General features: G+C 53.8%; 1 protein-coding gene across 1 annotated transcript in view; it reads right to left on the reverse strand.

The window, feature by feature from the left end:
- Window positions 1-12,679: 12,679 nt before the first annotated feature.
- LOC144723718 (homeobox protein otx5-A-like) overlaps window positions 12,680-23,953 on the reverse strand; it is a 33,300-nt gene continuing 22,026 nt past the window's right edge. Inside the window, exons 3-4 of the mRNA XM_078602658.1 lie at window positions 19,211-19,362; window positions 12,680-14,188 (exon numbers count right to left, since the gene is read on the reverse strand). Of these exons, the coding sequence (XP_078458784.1) occupies window positions 13,547-14,188; window positions 19,211-19,362 (794 nt within the window). The 3' untranslated portion in view covers window positions 12,680-13,546. The remainder of the gene's footprint in view (window positions 14,189-19,210; window positions 19,363-23,953) is intronic.

Here is a 23,953-nt window from a genome sequence, read left to right on the forward strand (position 1 = left end):
TCCACGGTCAACTGACGTTGGCTGTAAATCACCACGCTCCCTTACGTTATAGCAAGCTACGGGGCCACTTCCTGGAGTCGTGGAGTTCTGCCATTACGAGTACGGTACATTTCATGAAAGTGTGTTTTAAAAAAAATATTTTTTTAATATTACTTATCACATTTATAAAAACAATCTTCAAAAGGTATTTATCTCTGATGTGTTTATACCCCTGAGTCAATGGCTGGGGCGAGTCTCTCCCTCCACAGGACACCCGCTGTTGGCATCCTCGCAAAGTGGTACTCACTTAACTGACCCCTGAGTCAACTCCTAAACCAGGATTCGAAGTCGCGGGAGTCTGAAGCGAGTCGCCAGCTCCACCGCTGAGCCACCCACCAGCCGAACATGATCCGGCGGCTGAGCTATTGCTCAAGAAAAACGAGTTTTTTTTTTGTCTTGAGTTTGCTCTCATTTCGATTTGCCCCTGTGCCACACTTTATTTGTTTTGTCATTGTGATGACCCCCGGTATCTCTTGCCAACGAGACTCATCCTGGTCTCTCTCGAGGTCTCACCACCGCGTTACACAAATTAACTTGAACCTGAAACTTGCACTGCCACCATCGCAGACGTCCTCCCCGCACTGGGCGCCCTGTGGCTCGCAGGCAGCGCATGGACAACGCGACGTGTGCGTGCCTCCAAGGGGTCGACTCAGCCTCAAATGAGTACCTGGTGCGGTGTGTAAACATCGCTACTTAGGAGACAAAGGCGGCCGAGCGTCGTGCTGGCCACCCACCCCCCTTCGTGTGTCGTTCCGAGCTTCATAGGTGCTCGCAAACAGCACTTGCCCCGACAGTCTGGTAAACGCTATACGGGGGTGATCATTGTCTGCGTTGTATTTGTGTTTGTATCTTCCTGTGTTTGTGACTGTGCGTGCCTTCATGGGGGCTCGCGAACAGCACTCTGCCCGACAATCCGTGAGGCTGCACGGGCGATCTCTGCAAGTCGCGATGTGAAGCCTCGACTCCCCGATTCTCACTCTGTAATCCCCTATGACCTCGCTCCATTCACTCCGCGTGTTACACGCTTAGCGAGTACACCTGCACGAGTGCTGTTTGTGGCTGGCCACTTGCAATTTTGGGGAACTTTGGGGTCTGTGCTGAGCAGCCGTGATGAAGCAAAACATCGATATTCTAAATACACACATAGCTTGTCTGTACATACACACACACATGATGTGTGTGTATGTATAGACACATACGACTTCTTCATATCAGCTGTGAGACAGATATTGCCCTGCAGCAGTTTGGCCAGGAGCGAACTCGTACTGCTCAGCACTGCGGGTTCCATCCCGACAGACGCGTGTGCTGTTTGTTTCTGGCCGCTTTGCGTTTCGATCTTTTGGGCCTGTGGCTAAGCTACCGTGATTAAGTGATATAGCAAAAGATGGTTGTGTATGTAATATGTCACATATGCATGTTACATTTTCCATTCTACATGTAGCGTGTAACATGCTACATGCAGCGTGTAACATGCTACATGTTACATTCATCCCGTAGGCGTCACCATGCCCGCCGCTTTCAGAGGCCGGACGCTGTGAACTCCTACAGAGAGCGGCAGTCTCTCTCCGTCTCTCTGTGTCTCTCTCCATCTCTCTCCATCTCCCTCAGTCTCTGTCTGTCTCTCTCAATCTCTCTCCATCTCTCTCCGTCTCTCTGTGTCTCTCTCAGTCTCTCCATCTTTCTCTGTCTCTCTCCGTCTCCCTCCGTCGCTCCGTCTGGATCGTTCTGCATCGCACCATCCAGTGACGCGGGGTGAAGTTTCCAAGCGGCGCTCTTGCTACCGAGTCCCAGAGGGTCGACGGCACGGCGCGTTAAATATCACACATCGCCTTCTCATTATATAGTTTTTTTTTCTGATGTGCCTGTGAAACCCAACAGCATGAATAGAGAATCAACAAAAACTAACCCCCCACCCACCCAAAACCCAACCGGGCCTCCGATACAAATCATCCGACTTCCAGCCAAGTTTGCACCAACTTACATCGCACGCAATCGCATCAACGACCAATGCAGCGCCGACTGTCGTCGAGCACAGTTGCGGGCTGTGGCTTTTGAAGTGCAGTACACACACACACACACACAAAGACAAAGATCTCCCGTGTAGCCTTAACAAGCTGTTGGGGCAAGTGCTGTTAGCGCGCACATATGAAGGCCGGCACGGCACACGAGAGGGTGCTTGGCCACCATCACGCCCGGCCGCCTTTGGAGCGCGCCGCGAAAACCAAGTGTCGATGGCTCGCTGTTGGCAGGTCACGGGACAGACCCAAGTGCCATGAGTTGACCGTCTGAGATGACTGCCAGTTGCCCCAGCCGTGTTCCTCGCCGTGGCAACTCGCCGCGTCTTACGCGCCCGTCGCTCCGCTCGTTGTCGTGAGCGCCGCTCCTCCGCCCTCCGTCGTTGTTGTTGTTGTTGGAGGGCGGTTGCCTCCACCTGCCCAGCGGCGTTCTTCACGAGCCTCCTCCTGGAACACACCCATCTGCATGTGGCATAATCGCACGCACAATTGGATACGCGCGCGCGGCTGCGCGTCGCTCGATGTGTCTCTTTGAATCTTGATTTGAAGCTTTCGTGACTGCAGGAATCCATACTCTTTGGTTCCTTCGGTAAAGAGTACGTCTCTTTTTTGGTTATTTCGGTAAAGAGTACGTCTCTTTTTTGGTTATTTCGGTAAAGAGTACGTCTCTTATTTGTTTGTTTCGGTAAAAAGTACGTCTCTTTTTTGGTTCTTTTGGTAAAGAGTATGTCTCTTTTTTGGTTATTTCGGTATAGAGTACGTCTCTTTTTTGGTTCTTTCGGTAAAAAGTTTGTCTCTTTGAACTCATTAATTCCACGGCGTGCGTAACGAGAGACGGCGCCGAGGCGAAGTCGACTCCGATCATCCAAATGTCGGGCGGCACCTGTCACGTGGATTCGCCTCCCGAGTCGTTGGCGCTCCTCCCTGGAGGAACGCTTCGTCAACGATCCCCGAACGACCGCGTCGGCTCAGAACTAGTTCCTCGTGGGCGTTATCCGCGGGACACCAAACATTACCCCCCCCCCCAAAAAAAACACATTAATGATAGTTTGTTTGGCGTGATGTGCGCGTGTGTGATGAGCACCGCGGGTTAATCGAGGATCTCAGTGTGTGCGTGTGTGCTTGTTTGTTTCGCTGCTATGTCAGTGTGTGTGTCACGATGGGGGGTCCTGTGGCTATCGGTCATCGCGTCATATTCTACGAACCCGGCGAGTACCGGAGTTCGACTCCCGACCACGGCCAACATGAATGGCGGGACTCTATCTGAACCGGTCCTGGGTTCTCGCCCAGGTCGACTCAGCGTTAAGCGAGTACCCGATGCGGTATGCAAACGTCCTGCGGGCCATTCTTAATAGGTGCTCGCTAACTACACTCGCTCCTACGGTCTACACGCCCCAACAGGCTGTGTGTGTGTGTAAATGTGCATGTGTGAGTCGGTTGTTTGTTCTGCGTGTTGCGATCAATCACTCCGTCGTGAAACAACACATCGAGTGTGAAGTCGTCTCTGCACGTGGAGTGAAGCAGCGGCCTCGGCGCTGAGGGATCGTGCGTGGAGGATATCAGAAGCACACACACACAGCCCCCGTGTAGCCACACACACACACACACAGCCCCCGTGTAGCCACACACACACACACACAGCCCCCGTGTAGCCACACACACACACAGCCCCCGTGTAGCCACACACACAGTGTAGACACACACACACAGCCCCCGTGTAGACACACACACACAGTGTAGACGCACACACACAGTGTAGACACACACACACAGCCCCCGTGTAGACACACACACATACAGTGTTGACGCACATACACAGCCCCCGTGTAGACACACACACACAGTGTAGACACACATACATATCCCCCGTGTAGTCACACACACACAGTGTAGACACACACACACATCCCCCGTAAAGTCACACACACACACACTCCCCGTGTAGACATGCACATGGCCAACCAAGGAGATGGAGCAATGCAACACGGCCATGCTCAGCTGCTGTGTGGATTTGTACATCGCAGGATCGTTAGAGGTGTCAGCTTGGTGAGGCCTGATGATTGTGGTGATTGTGGTGGTGATAGTGGTAGTGACGGTGGTGGTGATAGTGGTGGTGATGGCCGTGGCGATGATGGTGATGGTGGCGATGATAGTGGTGCTGATAATGGTGGGGATGGCGGCGATGATGATGGTGCTGATGATGGTGAAATGGAGTGGTAGTGATGATAGTGGTGGTGATGATGATGGTGATGTTGGCGGTGATGGTGGTGATGATTGTGGTGATGGTGGTGGTGATGATGCTGGGAAGCGGTAGTGTCGTGGTTAGCGCGCTGCGCTAGGAACCTGGCGACCCGGGTTCACGGCCAAATCCACGATTATCTGAACCGGTCCTGGGCCTCCCCTAGGTCAACTCAGCCTCAAATAAGTACTTAGTGTAGTGTGTAGTAAACATCGCCCCTAGGGAGACAAAGGCGGCCGGGCGTGGTGTTGGTCACCCCCACCTTCATAGGTGCTCGCGAACAGATCTTTGTCTTTGATGGTGGTGATGATGGTGATGATGATGATGATGGTGGTGATGATGATGGTGATGATGATGGTGGTGATGGTAGTGATACGTGGGGTCCTGTGCCCTTCTTTTCGGGTCGGATTCGCCTCTTGAGGAACCGGCGGAGATTCCGGCGAGCGTCCTGGCGCGTCGCCCAGTGCTGGTGGCGGTGGTGGTGGTGGTTGCGACACCGCTGAGATGACGCCTCACTCCCAGACAAAAAGTAGTCCGCCTCACTCCCAGACAAGAGGCCCCGTGAAGTCACAGCTCCGCGTAAAGTCGCGTCGAGAAAGTGGCGGAGTGAGTGGTTGAGTGCATTGTGGATTGAATGGTTGAGTGAGTGATGGAGTGATTGGCGGAGTGAATGATGGAGTGAGTGGTTGAGTGAATGATTGAGTGACTAGGGGAGTGAGTGATGGAGTGATTGGTGGAGTGATTGGTGGAGTGAATTGTGGAGTGGTTGAGTGAATTGTGGAGTGAGTGGTTGAGTGAAACAATGTGCAAGCGGTCACACGTGCCTACACTTATAACAAATAGACAGCTAGTGTCCGTCCACATTCAAGTTAGACGCAGAAAGTAGACACCGGTTCAGAATTTACTAAACACAATTACACAACAGCTGCTGCTGCTAATCGTTAGTGCGCAACGCCCATAGGGCGATGGACTGAACTCTACAGAGTTTACTGGACTCGCATGGAGAGACGGACTCTTGTCTTTGTGTGAAAATAAAATTAAAAAAATTCTGTTTCTCAAGGTCCTCCACGACGGCACCTGGTGGAGCCTGGTTGGTGCTTGGAGAGGCGGCGACCACCACCGCCAGGGCTTGCCGGGTGCGGCAGGCGAAGTGTGTCAGGCGAGGTGCGGCAGGCGAGGTGCGTCAGGCGAGGTGCGGCAGGCGAGGTGCGGCAGGCGAGGTGCGGCTGGCGAGGTGTGGCAGGCGAGGTGTGGCAGGCGAGGTGTGTCAGGCGAGGTGTGTCAGGCGAGGTGTGGATGACGAGGTGTGGATGGCGAGGTGTGGCTGGCGAGGTGTGGATGACGAGGTGTGGCTGGCGAGGTGCGGCAGGCGAGGTGCGGCAGGCGAGGTGTGGCTGGCGAGGTGTGGCAGGCGAGGTGTGTCAGGCGAGGTGTGTCAGGCGAGGTGTGGATGGCGAGGTGTGGATGGCGAGGTGTGGCTGGCGAGGTGTGGCTGGCGAGGTGTGGCAGGCGAGGTGTGGCTGGCGAGGTGTGGCAGACGAGGTGTGGCCGGGAGGTCGCGGCACCCAGTCACTTCCCCACGTGTTCGGTGGAGGCGAAGGATCTTCTCCGGGGGTCTCCGGGGGTTTTGTGCCCACTCGAAGTCAAATTCTCCTTCACGAAAGTTGCGCAACGCAGCAATGCAAAACAATCTTGAGGCTCGGTTCATGCTTTCCTGGCCACCGGGGAGAGATGGAGCGATGGAATTGATGAATGTGCTGCCTCGTGGACTCCCTCACCCCGTGATCGTGAGCGGTGGCGGCGGCGGCGGCTGGGCGAGGTTCTCCATCCAGCAGTGGAGTGACCACGGTTAACGATGGTGATTAGGTTTTACGCGTACCTGTGTGTTTTTACACCCTACCGATTAAAATTACAAGTTACGTAACGTTGCCATTCTACTCCGCGCCCCTCGCTATGTAAATACGTTTGAGCTAATTCACCGAGGCATCCAGAAAACAACCCAGGCATGCCGGGGGGGGACGGGGGGACGGTGGGGTTGGGGTGACACTCTATTCCATCCAGACGGGACAAGTAGGATCCACATTTCTGCTGTGCCGCCTTCTCCTGGCCAGCCAGGGCACGGCTCATCATCGATGACAACCCTCGACTCCACGGCGCTGGATTACATGCCAAGTGCGTAGCCACCACCGCCGTGTAATGGCGGTAGTTTGAGGATACTTCGCCGCGCTGGTCAATGCGGGCGATGCAACCCGATCATAATGAAGACATCGTCCGCAGTTCGGCAAATATGCGTGTGAAACACGAGTTGTTGAAACAGGATGAGAATCTTGATTTGTCCTGGAGGAATCCGATGAGCTATGAAGCTCTTCCCCCCCCCCCCCCCCGCATAGATGTCCAGTTAGGGGCGATTCAGCAAGTGACATGAAACGTCGAGACGACCGGGAATGCGCCCGAACCAAGCAGGTCGCAGCCTGTCCAGGGCCTGTACGAGCGACTCATCCCGAGTTGAGCCTCGCCACGCGAGACGCGCGCGGTGACCAATCCAACACGGGACTCGCCACGTGGCCGTCATTCACCCGTCAATCTCTTTACATCTTTCACCGCCCCCCCCCTCCGCCGGTTCGCATTCGCTCGCGTCGACGACCATTCGCTGACGAGGCAGCCCTCGTGCATTCGGGCCCACCACGCCACCCCCCATCGGGGCCGGCAGCGCGGCCGATGCGAGCGACGATTTTTTTTTAAATGTGCGTCTGTCCGTCCCATAAGCGCTTAAATCCGCTTCTTGTTTTTGATGTTGAACTGGAGAAGGGGGTGGGGGGGGAGGCGACTTCCATCAGCACTCTGGTGACGCCCCCCCCCCTCGAACCCCCACCCCCTGGGCCCCCCCCCTCCACTCCGTCGACCACACTTTAATGCCGGGTGTTGTCATCTACGGAATCAATTGCTTAATAAGTGGCGGCGAGGGGTTAATGCAACTCAATTTGGATTAGCAAGCCGGAGCGAACCCCGAGATGTCTGCAAAGCGGATTGAAACATCTCCCAAATTAGATGAGTGGAAATGGAAAGCGACGGACGGACGGACAGACGAGGCGCGGACAGACGGAGGAGGAGACGCGATGACCCACTTTGCAAGAGCGCGGAATCGCAGCGCTCTTCAGCACTCACGCCTCCCTTGAAGGGTGAGGCCGCGAGCGTTAGCGGTGCTCAGCGTGGCTCACACACAAAGGGCGTCTCTCTCTGTCTCTCTGTCAAAGTGAAATTACGCGGTGGTCATTTGTCAAGGAGTTGAGCGGCGCTGGGGTGAGCGCGCCGCGCTACGGAGCCGGCGGCCACCTGAGTTCGATTACCGACTACGGCTGACAGACATCAGTGGCGAATGATACGATAACCGCACCTGGGCTCCCACCCTCTTCACCAGTTGTTGCTGTTGTTGTTGTTAAAGAAATACTTTTGTTTACCCACGAAAACCTCACCGAATCTCGCGACTCCTTCTTTCAGTTTTTTTTCTTCGCAATCCTGGCCGATGATTGCTATTCACATTCCGAATTGAGTAATTTGCGGGTATTCATCTTATTGGTTCTTTCGGTAAAGTCACGCAGAAGGGAAGTAATAAAATAATAAAAATAAAACATAATAAAATAATTCTCACGACGTTTCGGCCACAACGCAAGCAGCCGAGTATTGTTTAAAATTAATGTAAAACGTGCACACGTACACCGGCGCACAATGACCTACACTTGCGAATTACGGTTATGCACCCGCAGTATTAATTAAGGCGGCCGCTGGCTTTGAACCGTGAACCTCTGCCACGACAAGCGGCAAAACGCAAGGCTGCGTCTCGGCCGAACGTTGTGGTGGGGTTTTTTATTTGCTCTCGGTTCGCCTCGCTCTCTTGAGTTGTTGATTAACGTTGGCGGCCCGAGTGTTGACTTTCTACAGCTGGCTCCGAATGTACGGATGTGTGTACAGAAATGTGCAAACTTCTTTCGCACCATACGTAGCCAACAGTGCTAATCGGAGGTGCGGGTGGAGCCCAGACGCGCGCGTGATGCGTTGCGTGGGAGTTGTGTGTTGGGGGGAGCGGTGGCGCATTGCTTAGCGCACTGCGCTACGGACCCGGCCACTCGAGTTCGATTCCCGCTCACGAACAATTACAGCGGCGAATATTTGAACCGGTCTTGGGCTTCCCCTAGGTCGACTCAACCTCAAATGAGTATCTGGTGCAGTGTGTAAGCATGACCGCTAGGGAGACAAAGGCGGCCGGGCGTGCTGCTGGCCCTCGTGGGCCGTGCCGGCCTTTATCGGTGCTCGCTCACAGCACTTGCTCCAACAGTCTATGCGGCTGTACGGGGGATCTTTGTGTGTAGCTGTGTGCAGCTGTGTGCAGCTGTGTGTAGCTGTGTGCAGCTGTGTGCAGCTGTGTGCAGCTGTGTGTAGCTGTGTGCAGCTGTGTGCAGCTGTGTGCAGCTGTGTGCAGCTGTGTGTAGCTGTGTGCAGCTGTGTGTAGCTGTGTGTAGCTGTGTGTAGCGTCTGATCCGTGGGACTGCATTGAAGCGAAATGAGCCTTTAAACAGAGTATGATCATTATTAAAACGTATTATTATTTATATTCTTTGGGTCTTTCGGTAAAGCCACGTAGATAGAACAAATATACGGCATGAATAATACTAAATACCCATTAATAATTTGCATTATTATATTGTTTAGACTGCCGCATTCCTCCCTGCGCGCCGTTTCGGTCCGGCATTGGTGCTTGTTTGACCATACTTCACCACGCTGGTCTCAGCGAAGAGATGGGGGGCGTAGGGTTATCGAGAGGGAATCTCTCTCTCTCTCTCCCCGTACTTTTCGTTTGCATCGCTTATCCCAAGGATGGGCGACCGGCGGCTTCGAAGCCGCATGCGGTGGCCCTTTAAGGACCGCCACCGTCTCCTATTCACCACGCAAGTGCATTGCGGCTCTTGAAATATTGGAGGGTTTTTTGTTGTTGTACCGAATTCGAAATAAAAGTCTCTTCTTGTTGGTCTGGTTGACGACCCCCCGTGGTGTATCCAAGATCGAGGCGAAGTACCGGCACGTCATGCTCGATCCCCACCATCCCTACAGACAGTCTATGGGGGGGGGGGGGGGGCTGGTCCCTGCAGACAGTCTATGGGGAGGGGGGCCTGGTCCTTGCAGACAGTCTATGGGGGGGGGCTGGTCCTTGCAGACAGTCTATGGGGGGGGGGGCCTGGTGGTACCGCGAGCTTCCAGCGCGGGGTACGCGTGAATTGCGAGCGGCCACGTGCGTTGAGCGCTTCAAGGGCTTAATGAGCGTGGCCACGTGGTCGCTATTAAGACAATGAGAGGGCACGGTGTAATTGTCGCGCGCGTGTTTACACTGAGCGGGCCCACTCGTTTGATTGCGGCTTTTGATTTAGAAACACCCCCGGCCCCTCCCCAAGCCGACGTGTGAATGTACGGGGGTGCTGTGGGGAGCGGTGGGACAGCGGTTAGCGCGCTGCGCTACGAACCCGGCTGACCCGGGTTCGATTCCCGCTCAAGGACAACACCCGTGACGATTATCTGAGCCGGTCCCTGGGCCTCCCCTAGGTCGACTCGGCCTCAAACGAGTAGCCGGTGCTACTCGCTAACAGCGCTTGCCCGGGCGCTTCGTTCCAGGCTGTGTGGATATGTGTAGCTGTGTATTTGTAGAATTGTAATAGATGTGTGTGTATATGTCTCTGTGTGCTTGATTTTGTGTATGTGCGATTATATGTTTATGCCTTTATACTGTATACGCGTGTGGGCAGCGGTTAATGCACGGCGTTACAAACCAGGCGAAGAATTCGATGCCTCTGTATGGTCACCACCAGTGGGCCACGATGTGAACCTGGTGTAAACATCAGCGCTGAGAAAGACAAAGGCGGCCGCGCGTGGTGCCGCTAGATAAAGGTCGTGCGCCGCATTTAGCGCTTGCTACAACAGCACTTGTCCCAACCGTCTGTGTGGGCTACACGGAAGAGCTTTATCCTTGTATATGCTGTGTATATGTCTGTGTGTGTCTATGTACGTGTGTATAGTTCCCTGTCTATGTTGTTGCTGCGTGGGTGTCATTTTGTATTTGTGTGTACGTTTGTATACATTTCTGTGTGTCTGCATCGATGTCTAGGTGTGTAAACTAGGGAGACAAAGGCGGCCGGGCGTGGTGCTGGCCACCCACCTCCTCCTCGTGTGCTGTGTCGGCCTTCATCGGTGCTACTCACTCAGCACTGCTTCTGCAGTCTGTTAAGGCTATATGAGGGATCTTTATCGATGTATATATTATATGGATATCGGTAAGTATATATACACACTATAGACACGTCTGTGTGTGCGTTGTAAGGGGTTAGGCGCAAAGCTTGCGCCGACTGAATTAAGATTAGAGACATGAAAATCTTAACGCTTAGACCGAGAATGCTTGCCCCTCCTCTCATCCCCCACGACCACCCCCCCCCTCATCACTCCCCCCCCCATCACCCCCCCCCCATTACCCCCCCCATTACCCCCCCCCCCATCACCCCCCCCCCCCGCTCCATCACACCGCGTAGCGCAGAGTAAAGCAGCCCCAAGTGCGCTGGCTCCGCGTGTTTACTGATGATCGGTTCCCTCCGCTACCTTGCTCTGTAGGTGCGTGTGAATAGCGGCCGATCCTGGGCCTCCTCTAGGTCGACTCGGCCTCAAACGAGTACCTGGTGCGGGGTGTAGTAAACATCGCCACTGGGGAGACGAAGGCGGCCGGGCGTGGTGTCGGCCACACCCACCCCCTCGTTTGCCGTTCCGACCTTCAAACCTGCTCGCTAACTTGCCCCAACAGCCTGTGAAAGGCTCTGGATGCTGAGATTAATTTCCGACTCGATATTTTCCGAAACACTTGCTTAGGCTGCCTTGCCCGAGTAGGCACTACCACTAGACCTGCAAGGCACGTCTAGTGCATAATAAACCTATACGATTGTACCCTATGTCCCTATAACCCAGCGCACATGTTTATATGAATGTGTAGGGAACATTGGGGGGAGATGATACGAGGTGAATTTTGCGTGTCCCACATAACTCCCACTGCAGCGATCCGGACTGTTCCTGAATAGGGCCATGCAAACGAAACGTCGACTTCTCGCTTCCTGCTGTCATGGATAATACATTTGATTGATAGTGTTTTCACATGCATGTACGTTTGCTTATTTATATACAATTGCATGTACATCCACTCTGCTTTGTATGTATCGTGGACTGCGATATACACAACACGTGTGTACTTTATAAACACACGCGAAGTATAATGCGTGCATACGCATGGTGCGTGCATACGCTGTGGCGAGCGCACTACCACCCACAACCCCTCACTTGCCACCCCGTTCCTTCCATAAACCCGCACTGACCAGCGTGGTGAAGTATGGTCAAACAACCCCCCGTGTCTGACAATGCATGGCGAGGCCGTCAGTTAGCAGAGGACTGAGAGAGGAGCTGCAAAGGGTTCATGATTGCAGTCATTTGTCGTGCTGAATTTCAGCCGCAGCAGTCCAGGATTACAATAACATATCACGTGCACCTCATGACTATCAGGAATATAGGAGATACAGTAACATTGCAGTATTACCGATAGATGTAGCTTGGCAGTCTAGTGGCAGTGCCTTACGCCGGTAAGACCAACAGCAGGGCGGCTTAGCTAGCAGCGTTCGTGAACATACCGAGTTCGATGAGTCTCTGCGTGCGTGCGTATGGATATGTGTGAACACGTGTGTGTATGTATGGTCCTGGGCCTCTCCTAAGTCGACTCAGCCTGAAATGAGTACCTGGTGCGGTGTGTAAACATCGCCACTGGGGAGACAAAGGCGGACGGGCGTGGTGCTGGCCACCCACCCCCTCGTGTACCGTTCTGGCCTTCATATGTGCTCGCTAACAGCACTTGCCCCGACAGCCTGTTAAGGCTATACGGGGGATCTTTGTCTTTCTATGTATGGATGTGTGTGAACACGTGTGTGTATGTATGGATGTGTGTGTATGTATGGTGGGGAGCGGTAGTGTAGCGGTTGGCGCTACGCTGCGCTACAAACCTGGCGACCCGGGTTCGATTCTCGCTCACTGGCCAACACCGGTGACGATTATCTGAACCGGTTCTGGGCCTCTCCTAGGTCGACTCAGCCTCAAATGAGTACCCAGTGCGATGTGTAAATATTGCCACTAGTGAGACAAAGGCGGCCGGGCGTGGTGTTGGCCACCCACTCCCTCGTGTGCCGCGCCGGCCTTCATAGGTGCTCGCTAGCAGCGCTTTCCCCAGCAGTCTGTTAAGGCTACACGGGGGATCTTTGTCTTTGTGTGTGTGTGCATGCGCGTGTCGGTGCGTCCGACGAGTTCGAGAGGACATCTGTGGTCTTTCAACAACTTTATTTGTTCCTCTATGCAACACTCATTTACAAATTTCCGGTCATTACAAACTGACCAAAATAGTTCTTGGATAGAGGATTAACGGGGGGGGGGGGAGGGGGTATTTTCGCATCATTACATACATTACAGAAAAAAGTTTAAAAATCCCAAGACATAATAATTTGACTACCAAACTAAAATAAATGGAATTCACTACAGCTTGATGGGCTATTCATCTCTAGAGCGGGAAAAGAACCAATGCCTTCGTAATTACAATGCGGACGGCAGAAGTGACGGTGATTTTAAATAAATTAGCTCAATAAACGGGAAATTCAGCTCCGGGTCGCGCTGGTGCTGTCTCCAATTTCCGGGCCACTCGACTCCACTGCTCCTCGAAATGCCACGCAGCAATATCGCGTTGCCCACAACTGTTTTTTTCTTTTTAATACATGACACCAACAAAAATAACATATAACGACGACATGAGGCCACTCAAAACTATAAGTACGTGGTTGGAAAAAAAAATATGGCAACTGAAAACCGGACACAAATGGATTGTCAATTTAAAATGTCAAAATACACTGCGGCAAGCTACATTCTAACAAGATTGACACGAGTGAGTGTGCGAGTGTGTGCGCGTGCGTGCGTGTGAGCGTATGCTGCGCAGTGTCGGGGCACGTGTACGAAATCGTCCTTGTAGGAGATAGCTGTGATTCTTCTCTGTAGTTGCGATATCCGGTCCGCACCGCCCATCGCTCGCCACTCGCGAATTCGGAGCCCACGTGCGCGGGAGTTGGTCGCGAACCGCCCCGCTGCGTCGGCAGCGGCCACCCTCGCCCCGGCAACGCCCCGGGTGGCCTCGCCGCGCCTCTCAGAGCACCTGGAACTTCCACGAGGACGGCTGGTCTTTGTAATCCAAACAGTCCGCCGGGTTGAAACCAAACTTCCACGACGCCGCCTGTTCCTTGTAGTCCAGGCAGTCGGGCGAGTTGAAGGGCAGGCCGCCGCCGGCGTACCCGGGCGCCCCCAGCGCCCCCCCGTGCGACGCGGCCGCTTGGCCGATGTGGCCTCCGGCCATCGACGAGGCCATGGGGCTGAGCGTGGCCCCGGCCGCGGGCAGCTGCGGGTGGACGGACGCGGGCAGGTAGGAGCCGCAGTCCACCCCGCCGAAGTACGAGCCCGAGCCCGAGTAGCCGGCGGCCGCGGACGCCTGGCTGTACGCCTGGCTGTAGGTCATGGCGTAGGCAGACGAGCGCTGCATGCAGGAGGCTGCCGTCGTGGTGAGGTGGTCGCCCATGGGCGAGATGGAGGCGGGGCTCCAGATGGCCACGCTGGCGGCCGAGGCTTGCGGTGCCGCGGCGCTAGACGATGGCGGCGTGTACTGGCTGCTCGCCGTGCTCTCCGAGCTGCTCTCGCGAGGCGGAGTGCTCTTCTTCTTGGCCGCGCGCGCCTTGCTCTGCCCGCCGCTCTGCTGCTGCTGCCGGCACTTGGCGCGGCGGTTCTTGAACCAAACCTGCGCGACACGCCGCCACACGGGGGACACGGACGCCACGGCCACGCGTTAGAGCGGCGGGGTGGGCGCGCGGTGCGTCGCGACGCGTTTGCGGTGGGGCAAGGACGTCGCCATGGAGTCAACATTGGGGGGTGGGGGGGGACCAAATACTTCCAGGGTGTCTGGGGGTCCCAACCCAGAAAAATATCTAAATTTGAAAATTCATGTCCTGCTTAAAATATTTTAACATTCAAGAACACCTGGGATGGACTTTTAAATATTTTTTTACAATAATGTCGAATAATGTATTGTATTACATTGCTCTGTTTTCACTTTTTTACCATTTCTTGTTTCATTGTACGTAATTTCAGAGATTAGGGATTAAGAAAGTACAACCATAACCTACAATCATATTAACAGAAATCTATGCATTGATGTATATGAAGACAAATCCAGATATTGTGGCCAAGGTTTAGCAAATTGTTATTTTTATTTACATAGCATAGCATTTATTTTTTAATAGCAATATATTTGGGGGGGGGGGGACATTTTGAGCATATTTGAATATTGGGGGCATGTGTCCCCCCAATATATATTATAATTACGGCCTTGCGGTGGGGAACCAGCTCCTCTCAGATGGGGTCAGGTGGGGGGCAGTACAGATGTTGTGTGGGGGGGGGGGGGGCACCGTAGTGACCGCTAAGGAGGAGAGTGAACCTGTGTGGGCTGCAGGGACATCTGGTGGTGTGGCACACCCCCCCCCCACCACCACCACGACACGTGAGCACGTAGGCAGTCTGCTCAATGCGGAGGGGGGGGGCATTGTGTGAGGAGGTGGTAACGAGTTTGTGAACGCGACCCTCGTTCCGTGACGATGTCGCCTTTCAAGTAACGGAATGCGTTGTGTGTGGGTAGCACGGTGGTTGGCAAACCTGTGCTACGAACCCTCAGTTCGATGCCCGTTCGTGGTTAACACGACTCTGCAAGCGATATCCGATCACGTCCAAGCACCCACCCCCTTCACCAGTCCGCACTGACCAGCGTGGTGAAGTATGGTCAAACAGACGGCGACGACTCATGCTGTATACATCGTGGTGACGCCTTCACCCGCTGGTGGCTAAAGAAAGGCTGCAAGTTACGTTCATGCCGTCGAGATACACTAACGAAGACTTAACAAAGCTGTGGCGGCAATAGAATGGTGCCCGTCCCGAGAGGAGTCGTGTAGAGGCGGAGTTGTGTTTGTTTGCATACATGTCCCGTACACTATGTTGAACTTCTTTCGCACCGTACACAGCCAACTATGCTAACGGAAGTGCGGGAAAAAGACCACAAACTAAACGCAAAAAGCCGTTCTAAAGAGCGAATTAGTTTTCAATTTAGATGTAAACGTGCCTAGCTCCAGTCGCTTCCTAATGTCGGAAAGAAGAGCGTTCCAGACGGCCGCAGAAGCGCGATGCAGTGGCCACCGTCTTTGTTCGATGGCTACAGCCAAATGCCATTGCGAGAATAACCCGAGTTGGCGTGGTGATTCATGATTCATGCTCCCTGACGACATCTGAAGGGTATTGTGGTTCACTCGTGGCGAGCACTCTGTGTGTGTACTGAGCGCGACCTTCCAACGTATTCGTTCGGCAACCGGAAAGCAACGAAGCTCGGTATTGGTGAACCCAATGCTGCTTGGTGAAGCCCGAGACTGTTTCAAATTGGTTTTATTGAACCGCGTGATAACTCAATGGGACCAGGATAGAGTCTCGATGGAAAAAAGTATACCCGAGTTACCAAAATCACAAAAGCAAAATAACCCAAATAATTGACAACAATACAGCAAAGCGAAATCTGTGCAAAAGCAACGGCGGCACGTGCAATATATTGCAACGAGCGTAGATCGGCGTTAAATCATGAATTCCCTGTCGTGGGCAGAGATTCTTACTTTTCGCCCGAGACATGAAACGCATGCACGGCGACTCTCGCCTCCGAAGGAAACGCTTCGCCGAGGCCGCTGAGCGAGCAGCCATTGTGAGGACGCGCGTCGCGTCTTTAGTTCATGCCAACGAGGTCGACATTTTGTAACAAACAAACAAAAAAAAAACCCTGAATATATTTCGCCTCGATAATTAACGTGGCCGCTTAACCGCTCTACCGTTTACAATTGTATGCGGTGACCCGTATAAAAACCATACATCGGATAGGCGTGTAGTGTTGGGCAGGTATGTGCGGGGCTGCTTAGATGGGGTCCTCGCCTGTAACATCGGGCAGTTCACCAGCAGCATTGATTGGTTCAAGCAAAGCCTGACTGCTGATGAGACACGGTATGTCGCAACCCGTCCGGGTTGTTGCTTGTACTGAATCAAAATGCTGCTGTAACGGCGCCACTCCCCCGTTAGGCCGTGTTCGGGTGATGGAAAGTGTCAACCGGCAAAGTAGATTTTTTCGTTTCGACGTGGAGGGGGACTGGACAAAGGAAGATGCATTAATCGTCGTCTTATTGTTGTTTACGTTGTTTAGAGCGTGTCACTCCAGTGACGTCACTAGAGGGCGCTCCTAAAACTCACTTCTTGTTTAATCGCCCAGCCCCCCCCCGCCCTAAGTGACGGTGATAACAACCCACGTGGCACACCACGCGACTCGCCGGATGGACGTGTGGTTCACAGCAACAAGAACAACACACATGTTGGCGGGGTTTAAGGAAAGTCTACAACGATTTATTTCGTTGGGGTGGGGAGAAGGAGGGAGGCTGATGCGAGGTTCGGCGGAATCCACATTTTCGCCTAAAATTGTGTACGTAAAAAACGATTAACTTTTTTTTTATTTAACCAGGTAAGGAGCACTGAGCTAAAGAGCTCTTTTTCAGAAGCGACCTGGCCACGAATGATAAATCAACGAAGTGGCTTATCACGTGGACATTTATAGCAGCCAAATACTCTAAACGCGTGACGTCAATTCTAAATGTGGGGGGGGGGGGGGGGGAACTGGAGGCGCCCGGGTAAAGATTCATGCGACCACGGGGAGATCGTGCAAACTACAAATATACAGCAGCAGCAGGCGTTAGCGTCGCGATCGAACCCACGACCTCCTGTATACCAGGCGAGGTAGTTAACATCTCCTAGCCACCGTGATGATGATGAGAGAGAGTCGCGCAAATTCCAATTCCAAATATACAGCAGGCGTCAGCGTGGCGATCGAACCCACGACCTCCTGTATACCAGGCGAGGTAGTTGACATCTCCTAGCCACCGTGATGATGATGAGAGAGAGAGAGACACGCAAACTCCAAATATACAGCAGCAGGCATCAGGGTCTGGATCGAACCCACGACCTCCTGTATACCAGGCGAGGTAGTTAACATCTCCTAGCCACCGTAACTCCCGACACGGGAATCGCGCGGATCCAGTGGCGCTCACTCGGAATTCGCCCGAGCTCGGCTAAGCGGGGCTAAGCGGGGCTAGGCCTGTCCCGTGCTGGGAAGGCGACCGCTATGCATGCCAGGCACGGGGTGGGCTTCTGCGGGGCGACATTCTCACAAACTGAATAGGTCGAATTTGCGTTCGCAGTGAGTTTACTCTGCCACCAATACCTCATTCGTAACACGGTCGGAAAACTGCGGATTTGCGAGCGCAGTGTTCATGGCAATTGCGCTAATGAGCTCAGAGTGGGAGCGTACAACAGCAGATGCTGTGTTGTCGAAATCAGCTTGATTAAGCAATTAAACATATTTTTTTCGGAACAGAAAAATCCGTAATGCAAACAAAACCCCATCAGACAGATTAAGTGCGCGTTGTGTGCGCGGTGTGTACGTTATGCAGTTACAGTGCATTATTTAAATGTTTATGCGTGCTTGCAATCCTCCCGGATTATACGCAACGCAACGGTAATCCCAGAAATCGCGATTTTAATCCGAATAAAGTCTCTGCCCGTGTTCGATTCCCTATTCCCATCAAAGCAGCCAACAGCAGCAGCAGCAGCCGCCTTCGCGTGGAGGGGCCTCGGTCACGTGGCGACAACTCTACGAACAATGCCGTGTTGTGTAAATAAATAATGATCATCTATTATTGGCATGAGCAGCACTTGGTCGAGAACGGCGTTCTGCGTCAACTGCACCGCCTCCTATGATGGCACCGCAATGAGATTTGCCTACTGCGGCATTCGCCTCTTGTGTCGAACAGAGGGCCCCCAGAGTTGAGATGGCACGCTCGCCCCCAAGATCGTGCGGTAATCCAGAAGCATTGCTTTATCGGAGCTCGACTCTGCTGGTTAGAGCCACAAGGTTTGAAATCGGTCCGGAGGTTTTTTTTTTGTGCTCGCGTAAACGAACGCCGCTCGATGATGTTGGTGCGGAAAGCCAACAGGCCGACGGGGACTCTGCGGCGCGTGTGTTGTGTGTTCCACGTGTGGAGAGACAGAGCGGCGGAGGAGCGCTGCGTATTCACGCGGTTTGCGTTCACCCACCTTGAGCTCGCGTGTCTCAAAGAGCGCTGAGCCTACTCGTGCTCAGATTGTGCGCGCGCATTTACTTGGGAGCGGTGGCGCAGCGGTGAGTGCACTGCGCATGTGAAACCGAAAAATCCGCGTACGATTCCCGGTAATGTGAAAATAAAACATCAGTAGCAAGTGTCATGCACGCCCCGAGGTTCACGGTTTGATCCCAGCGGCCGCCCCGATTAATACTGCGGCGTGCGTATTAACCGCAATAATCCTACTGCGCGCAGTTTGCTTTGCCCACGGTGAACGTTAGAGATCCCCTGACGCCATTCGCAAGAGGAGGCCATTGTGTGCCTCGGTCAAGGTTCAAAATCTTCACATTGGAAAATTACACCGCCAAATGTTCCCCAGGTGGGATAATTAAACACAACAGCAGCAGCAGCGACGATTGCCCCATCTGCTGGCAGACTCGTGCCCCGGTTCGCCCTGACGAACGAGACTCATCCTGGCCGCTAGAGTTCTCACTACGAGGTTACACAACGCCAACTTGAAACTCGAGCAGCGCTACGACTGCAGGACTAGGAGGTGAGGATGACGATGATGATGATGATGAGGAGGAGGGTACCTGTACGCGAGACTCGGGCAGGTTGATCTTGAGCGCCACCTCTTCGCGCATGAAGATGTCGGGGTATCGCGTCTTGGAGAAGAGCGCTTCCAGGACGTCGAGCTGGGCGCGCGTGAATGTCGTGCGCTCGCGGCGCTGCTTACGGTTCGGCCCTGGGGGGGGGGGGGAGAGAGCTGTCAGTCACCACCTCGTCACTCTTCTACCGCTGCTACTGCTACGACCCCCGTGGTTACTCGACTCGTGAACTCTGCTCATCGTTGATGACTCTCTACCAGACTGTTCCGTCTCATCCACACCGTGGTCAACCACCACACCGCAGGTCGCGACAACAACAACAACCGCCTTTCGCCACTAAGTGGCGGTGACGTCACCACGACGCTTGTGCCAGGCCATGTGCACCTTGAGGCCACGTGAAGTGTCGAACGCCCGCGTCGCGACAACACACTCACCCACCTACCCACCCAGCTACCCACCCACTTACCCACCCACTCACTCACCCACCTACCCACCTACTTACCCACCCACTCACCTACCCACCCACTTACCCACCCACTCACCTACTCACTGGCCCACCTACCCACCTACTTACCCACCCACTCACCTACTCACTCGCCCACCTACCCACCCACTCACCCACTCACTCACCCACCTACCCACCTACTTATCCACCCACTCATCACTTACTCACCCACCTACCCACTCACTCACCTACTCACTCACCCACCTACCCACCCACTTACCCACCCACTCACCTACTCACTCACCACATTGCAGGTCACAGCACTTCGACGTCTGCTTCTTCTCTCGCACTGTCCCACTTTGAAATTCCCTCTCATTGTCTATTCACCCAAACTCTTACGAATATAAACTTTAATAGTGCTGTTTGTTACTGGCAGTTTGGCGCTTTGGGCTAGCGGGCCTGTGCCCAGCAACCGCGATAAATTAACAAAAACACCGTCCTCTGTGCGCGTTGTTGCATTTGTGTAACGCTACCTGTGATCGCTGCCCCCACTTGGCCCGCGACTTACGGTGGATCAGAGGGGATATGCGGGGGGATCTTTGTCTTTGTGTTCACGCCCCGAGTCGGCCAACACCGCTCGCACCAACACCGCTCGCAAGTTCGCGCGCCGAGCTACGAAAGCCGCCCGCCTGCGTTCGACTCTCGGCCACGGATAACGCCCGTGGCCCAGTGCTCTCAGAACTTGTCCTGCGTCTCCCACTGCAGTCAATAAATAGGTGACCTGGCGCGCTCTGCGCTACATTCATTGAATTCATTCAAGTGTCGACTCGTTCTTAAATGAGCGATTGCTGTGGGGTAAAAGAGTACCGGGGAGACAAAGGCGGCCAGGCCTGGTCCTGTATTAAAAGGTGCTTTGGAAACAGCACTTTGCCAACGTGGGTTATATGGGGGAGCTTTGTCTTTGTGTCCAGAGAAGCCTCGCCCAATCTCAAGACTCTTGTTCTAAGGATGGATCCACGCATGGGGCCGTTTGACCACTCCCATGAATGGCGGTGTGCGTGGTGGGTGCACAATGGACGGATGAATGGGGAGCACAGGTGGCACATCTGCCGGTAGCCCGGCAGGGTATCCCATCCCATCTGGGGCTGTCCCATATGACCACCTGCCCGCGGGCTTTTGCCACGTGACCTCAAGGTGCACCGAGCTTGGCCCAAACGCCGTGGCGACGTCATCGCGAGTTTGTGGCGAATTGCTGCCTGTTGTGTGTTTTACGTACGCGGCGTGTATTTGTGTACGAGTGACTTAGTGCGTGAGTGAGTGTGAGTGAGTGGGTTGGTGTGTGTGAGTGAGTGTGTATGAGTGTGTTGGTGTATGTGAGTGAGTGTGTATGAGTGGGTTGGTGTGTGTGAGTGGGTTGGTGTGTGTGAGTGTGTATGAGTGATTGAGTGAGTGGGTTGGTGTGTATGAGTGGGTTGGTGTGTATGAGTGTGTGAGTGATTGAGTGAGTGGGTTGGTGTGTATGAGTGTGTTGGTGTGTGTGAGTGGGTTGGTGTGTGTGAGTGTGTTGGTGTGTGTGAGTGGGTTGGTGTGTGTGAGTGGGTTGGTGTGTATGAGTGGGTTGGTGTGTGTGAGTGGGTTGGTGTGTGTGAGTGGGTTGGTGTGTGTGAGTGGGTTGGTGTGTATGAGTGAGTTGGTGTGTATGAGTGAGTTGGTGTGTGTGAGTGGGTTGGTGTGTGTGAGTGGGTTGGTGTGTGTGAGTGGGTTGGTGTGTATGAGTGGGTTGGTGTGTGTGAGTGGGTTGGTGTGTGTGAGTGAGTTGGTGTGTATGAGTGAGTTGGTGTGTGTGAGTGGGTTGGTGTGTGTGAGTGGGTTGGTGTGTGTGAGTGGGTTGGTGTGTGTGAGTGGGTTGGTGTGTATGAGTGAGTTGGTGTGTATGAGTGAGTTGGTGTGTGTGAGTGGGTTGGTGTGTGTGAGTGGGTTGGTGTGTGTGAGTGGGTTGGTGTGTGTGAGTGGGTTGGTGTGTGTGAGTGTGTTGGTGTGTGTGAGTGGGTTGGTGTGTATGAGTGTGTTGGTGTGTGTGAGTGAGTGGGTTGGTGTGTGTGAGTGAGTTGGTGTGTGTGAGTGGGTTGGTGTGTGTGAGTGGGTTGGTGTGTGTGAGTGGGTTGGTGTGTGTGAGTGGGTTGGTGTGTGTGAGTGTGTTGGTGTGTGTGAGTGGGTTGGTGTATGTGAGTGGGTTGGTGTGTATGAGTGAGTGGGTTGGTGTGTGTGAGTGAGTTGGTGTGTGTGAGTGGGTTGGTGTGTGTGAGTGAGTTGGTGTGTGTGAGTGGGTTGGTGTGTGTGAGTGGGTTGGTGTGTATAAGTGTGTTGGTGTGTATGAGTGGGTTGGTGTGTATGAGTGGGTTGGTGTGTGTGAGTGTGTTGGTGTGTATGAGTGTGTTGGTGTGTATGAGTGGGTTAGTGTGTGTGAGTGGGTTGGTGTGTGTGAGTGGGTTGGTGTGTGTGAGTGGGTTGGTGTGTGTGAGTGGGTTGGTGTGTATGAATGAGTGGGTTGGTGTGTATGAGTTGGTTGGTGTGTATGAGTGGGTTGGTGTGTGTGAGTGGGTTGGTGTGTGTGAGTGGGTTGGTGTGTGTGAGTGGGTTGGTGTGTGTGAGTGGGTTGGTGTGTGTGAGTGGGTTGGTGTGTGTGAGTGGGTTGGTGTGTGTGAGTGGGTTGGTGTGTATGAGTTGGTTGGCGTGTGTGAGTGGGTTGGTGTGTGTGAGTGGGTTGGTGTGTGTGAGTGGGTTGGTGTGTGTGAGTGGGTTGGTGTGTATGAGTGTGTTGGTGTGTATGAGTGGGTTGGTGTGTGTGAGTGGGTTGGTGTGTGTGAGTGGGTTGGTGTGTGTGAGTGGGTTGGTGTGTGTGAGTGGGTTGGCGTGTATGAGTGGGTTGGTGTGTGTGAGTGGGTTGGTGTGTGTGAGTGGGTTGGTGTGTGTGAGTGGGTTGGTGTGTATGAGTGTGTTGGTGTGTATGAGTGGGTTGGTGTGTGTGAGTGGGTTGGTGTGTATGAGTTGGTTGGCGTGTGTGAGTGGGTTGGTGTGTGTGAGTGGGTTGGTGTGTGTGAGTGGGTTGGTGTGTGTGAGTGGGTTGGCGTGTATGAGTGGGTTGGTGTGTATGAATGAGTGGGTTGGTGTGTGTGAGTGAGTTGGAGCGTGTGGACGAGTGTGTCTTTGTGTTGCTCAGGAGCGTTTCCGTGGCGAATATTTGAACCGCTGCGTCAACATCAGCACGGGGAGACATTGGCGGTGGTGGTGGCCTCAACTCCCCTTTGTGTGCCCTGCCATGTTGCTCGCACTTGCCCCAGCAGCCTGTTTGGTCTACACGGGGCCTCTTTGCCTTTGTTGCTATCGGTTCGCGGTGTCGCTTGCGTTCGATTGCCGGTCGTGGCGAGTTTCACCAGCACGCATCCTGCACCTGCGTTGGGTCCACTTCGCCTTACATGAGTCGACTGCTGTAAACCTGCTGGTGCATGGTGGATGTTGTTGTTGTTGTTGTGTGTTCAGTAGAGTGGAGACGGCGCTGTATTGGCTACACTCGGCTGCGAAAACCTCGCCTCCTCCGCGAGTTCGAGGCGTCGTAGTTGTGCTACACTCGGGGTGTGCAGCTTCTTCGCTTGCTATCGGCTTTAGCGTCACACTCCACTAGAGACGAATTGCCAGGTTCATTGTTGACGGAGGCAGTGGGAGTGTTTGTTGTGTTGTTGATGCCAGGAGAGTTACAGAATGATGTGCAGCTCGTGACCGACCCCCTGCCCGAGTTCTGACCCATCAACATCCGCGTCGTCATTTTGGTGGCCCGAAACGAATTCCACAATGTTGGCTTTCGAATCGCTATAGTTGGAAGCGCAGATCGGACAAATGTCATGCTTTCTACTCCTTCTAGAACGTTCTCAAGATGTTATTACATCAGACACTTGCGCATCAAGCGACCACCATCTCCATGTGCGCGTCTTTGTGTTTTTTTTGTGTGGGACTTCTAGGTTGACTCGGCCTTAAATGAGTACCTGGTGCGGTGTGTAAACATCGCCACTCGTGAGACAAAGGCGGCCGGGCGTGGTGCTGGCCCACCCCCCACCCCCTCGTGTGCCGTGCCGGCCTTCATAGGTGCTACTCGCTAACAGCACTTGCCCCAAGAGTCTGTGAAGGCTATAAAGGGGGTCTTTGTCTTTGTATGTGAACACACCCAGTGTTTTACAAATACACAACATGCACACAATGTTCTATGTCTTTGTTATAGTTCCGTGTGA

This window comes from Lampetra planeri, chromosome 18, assembly GCF_965212315.1.
Source record: "Lampetra planeri chromosome 18, kcLamPlan1.2.h2, whole genome shotgun sequence".
Lineage (NCBI taxonomy): Eukaryota > Metazoa > Chordata > Hyperoartia > Petromyzontiformes > Petromyzontidae > Lampetra > Lampetra planeri.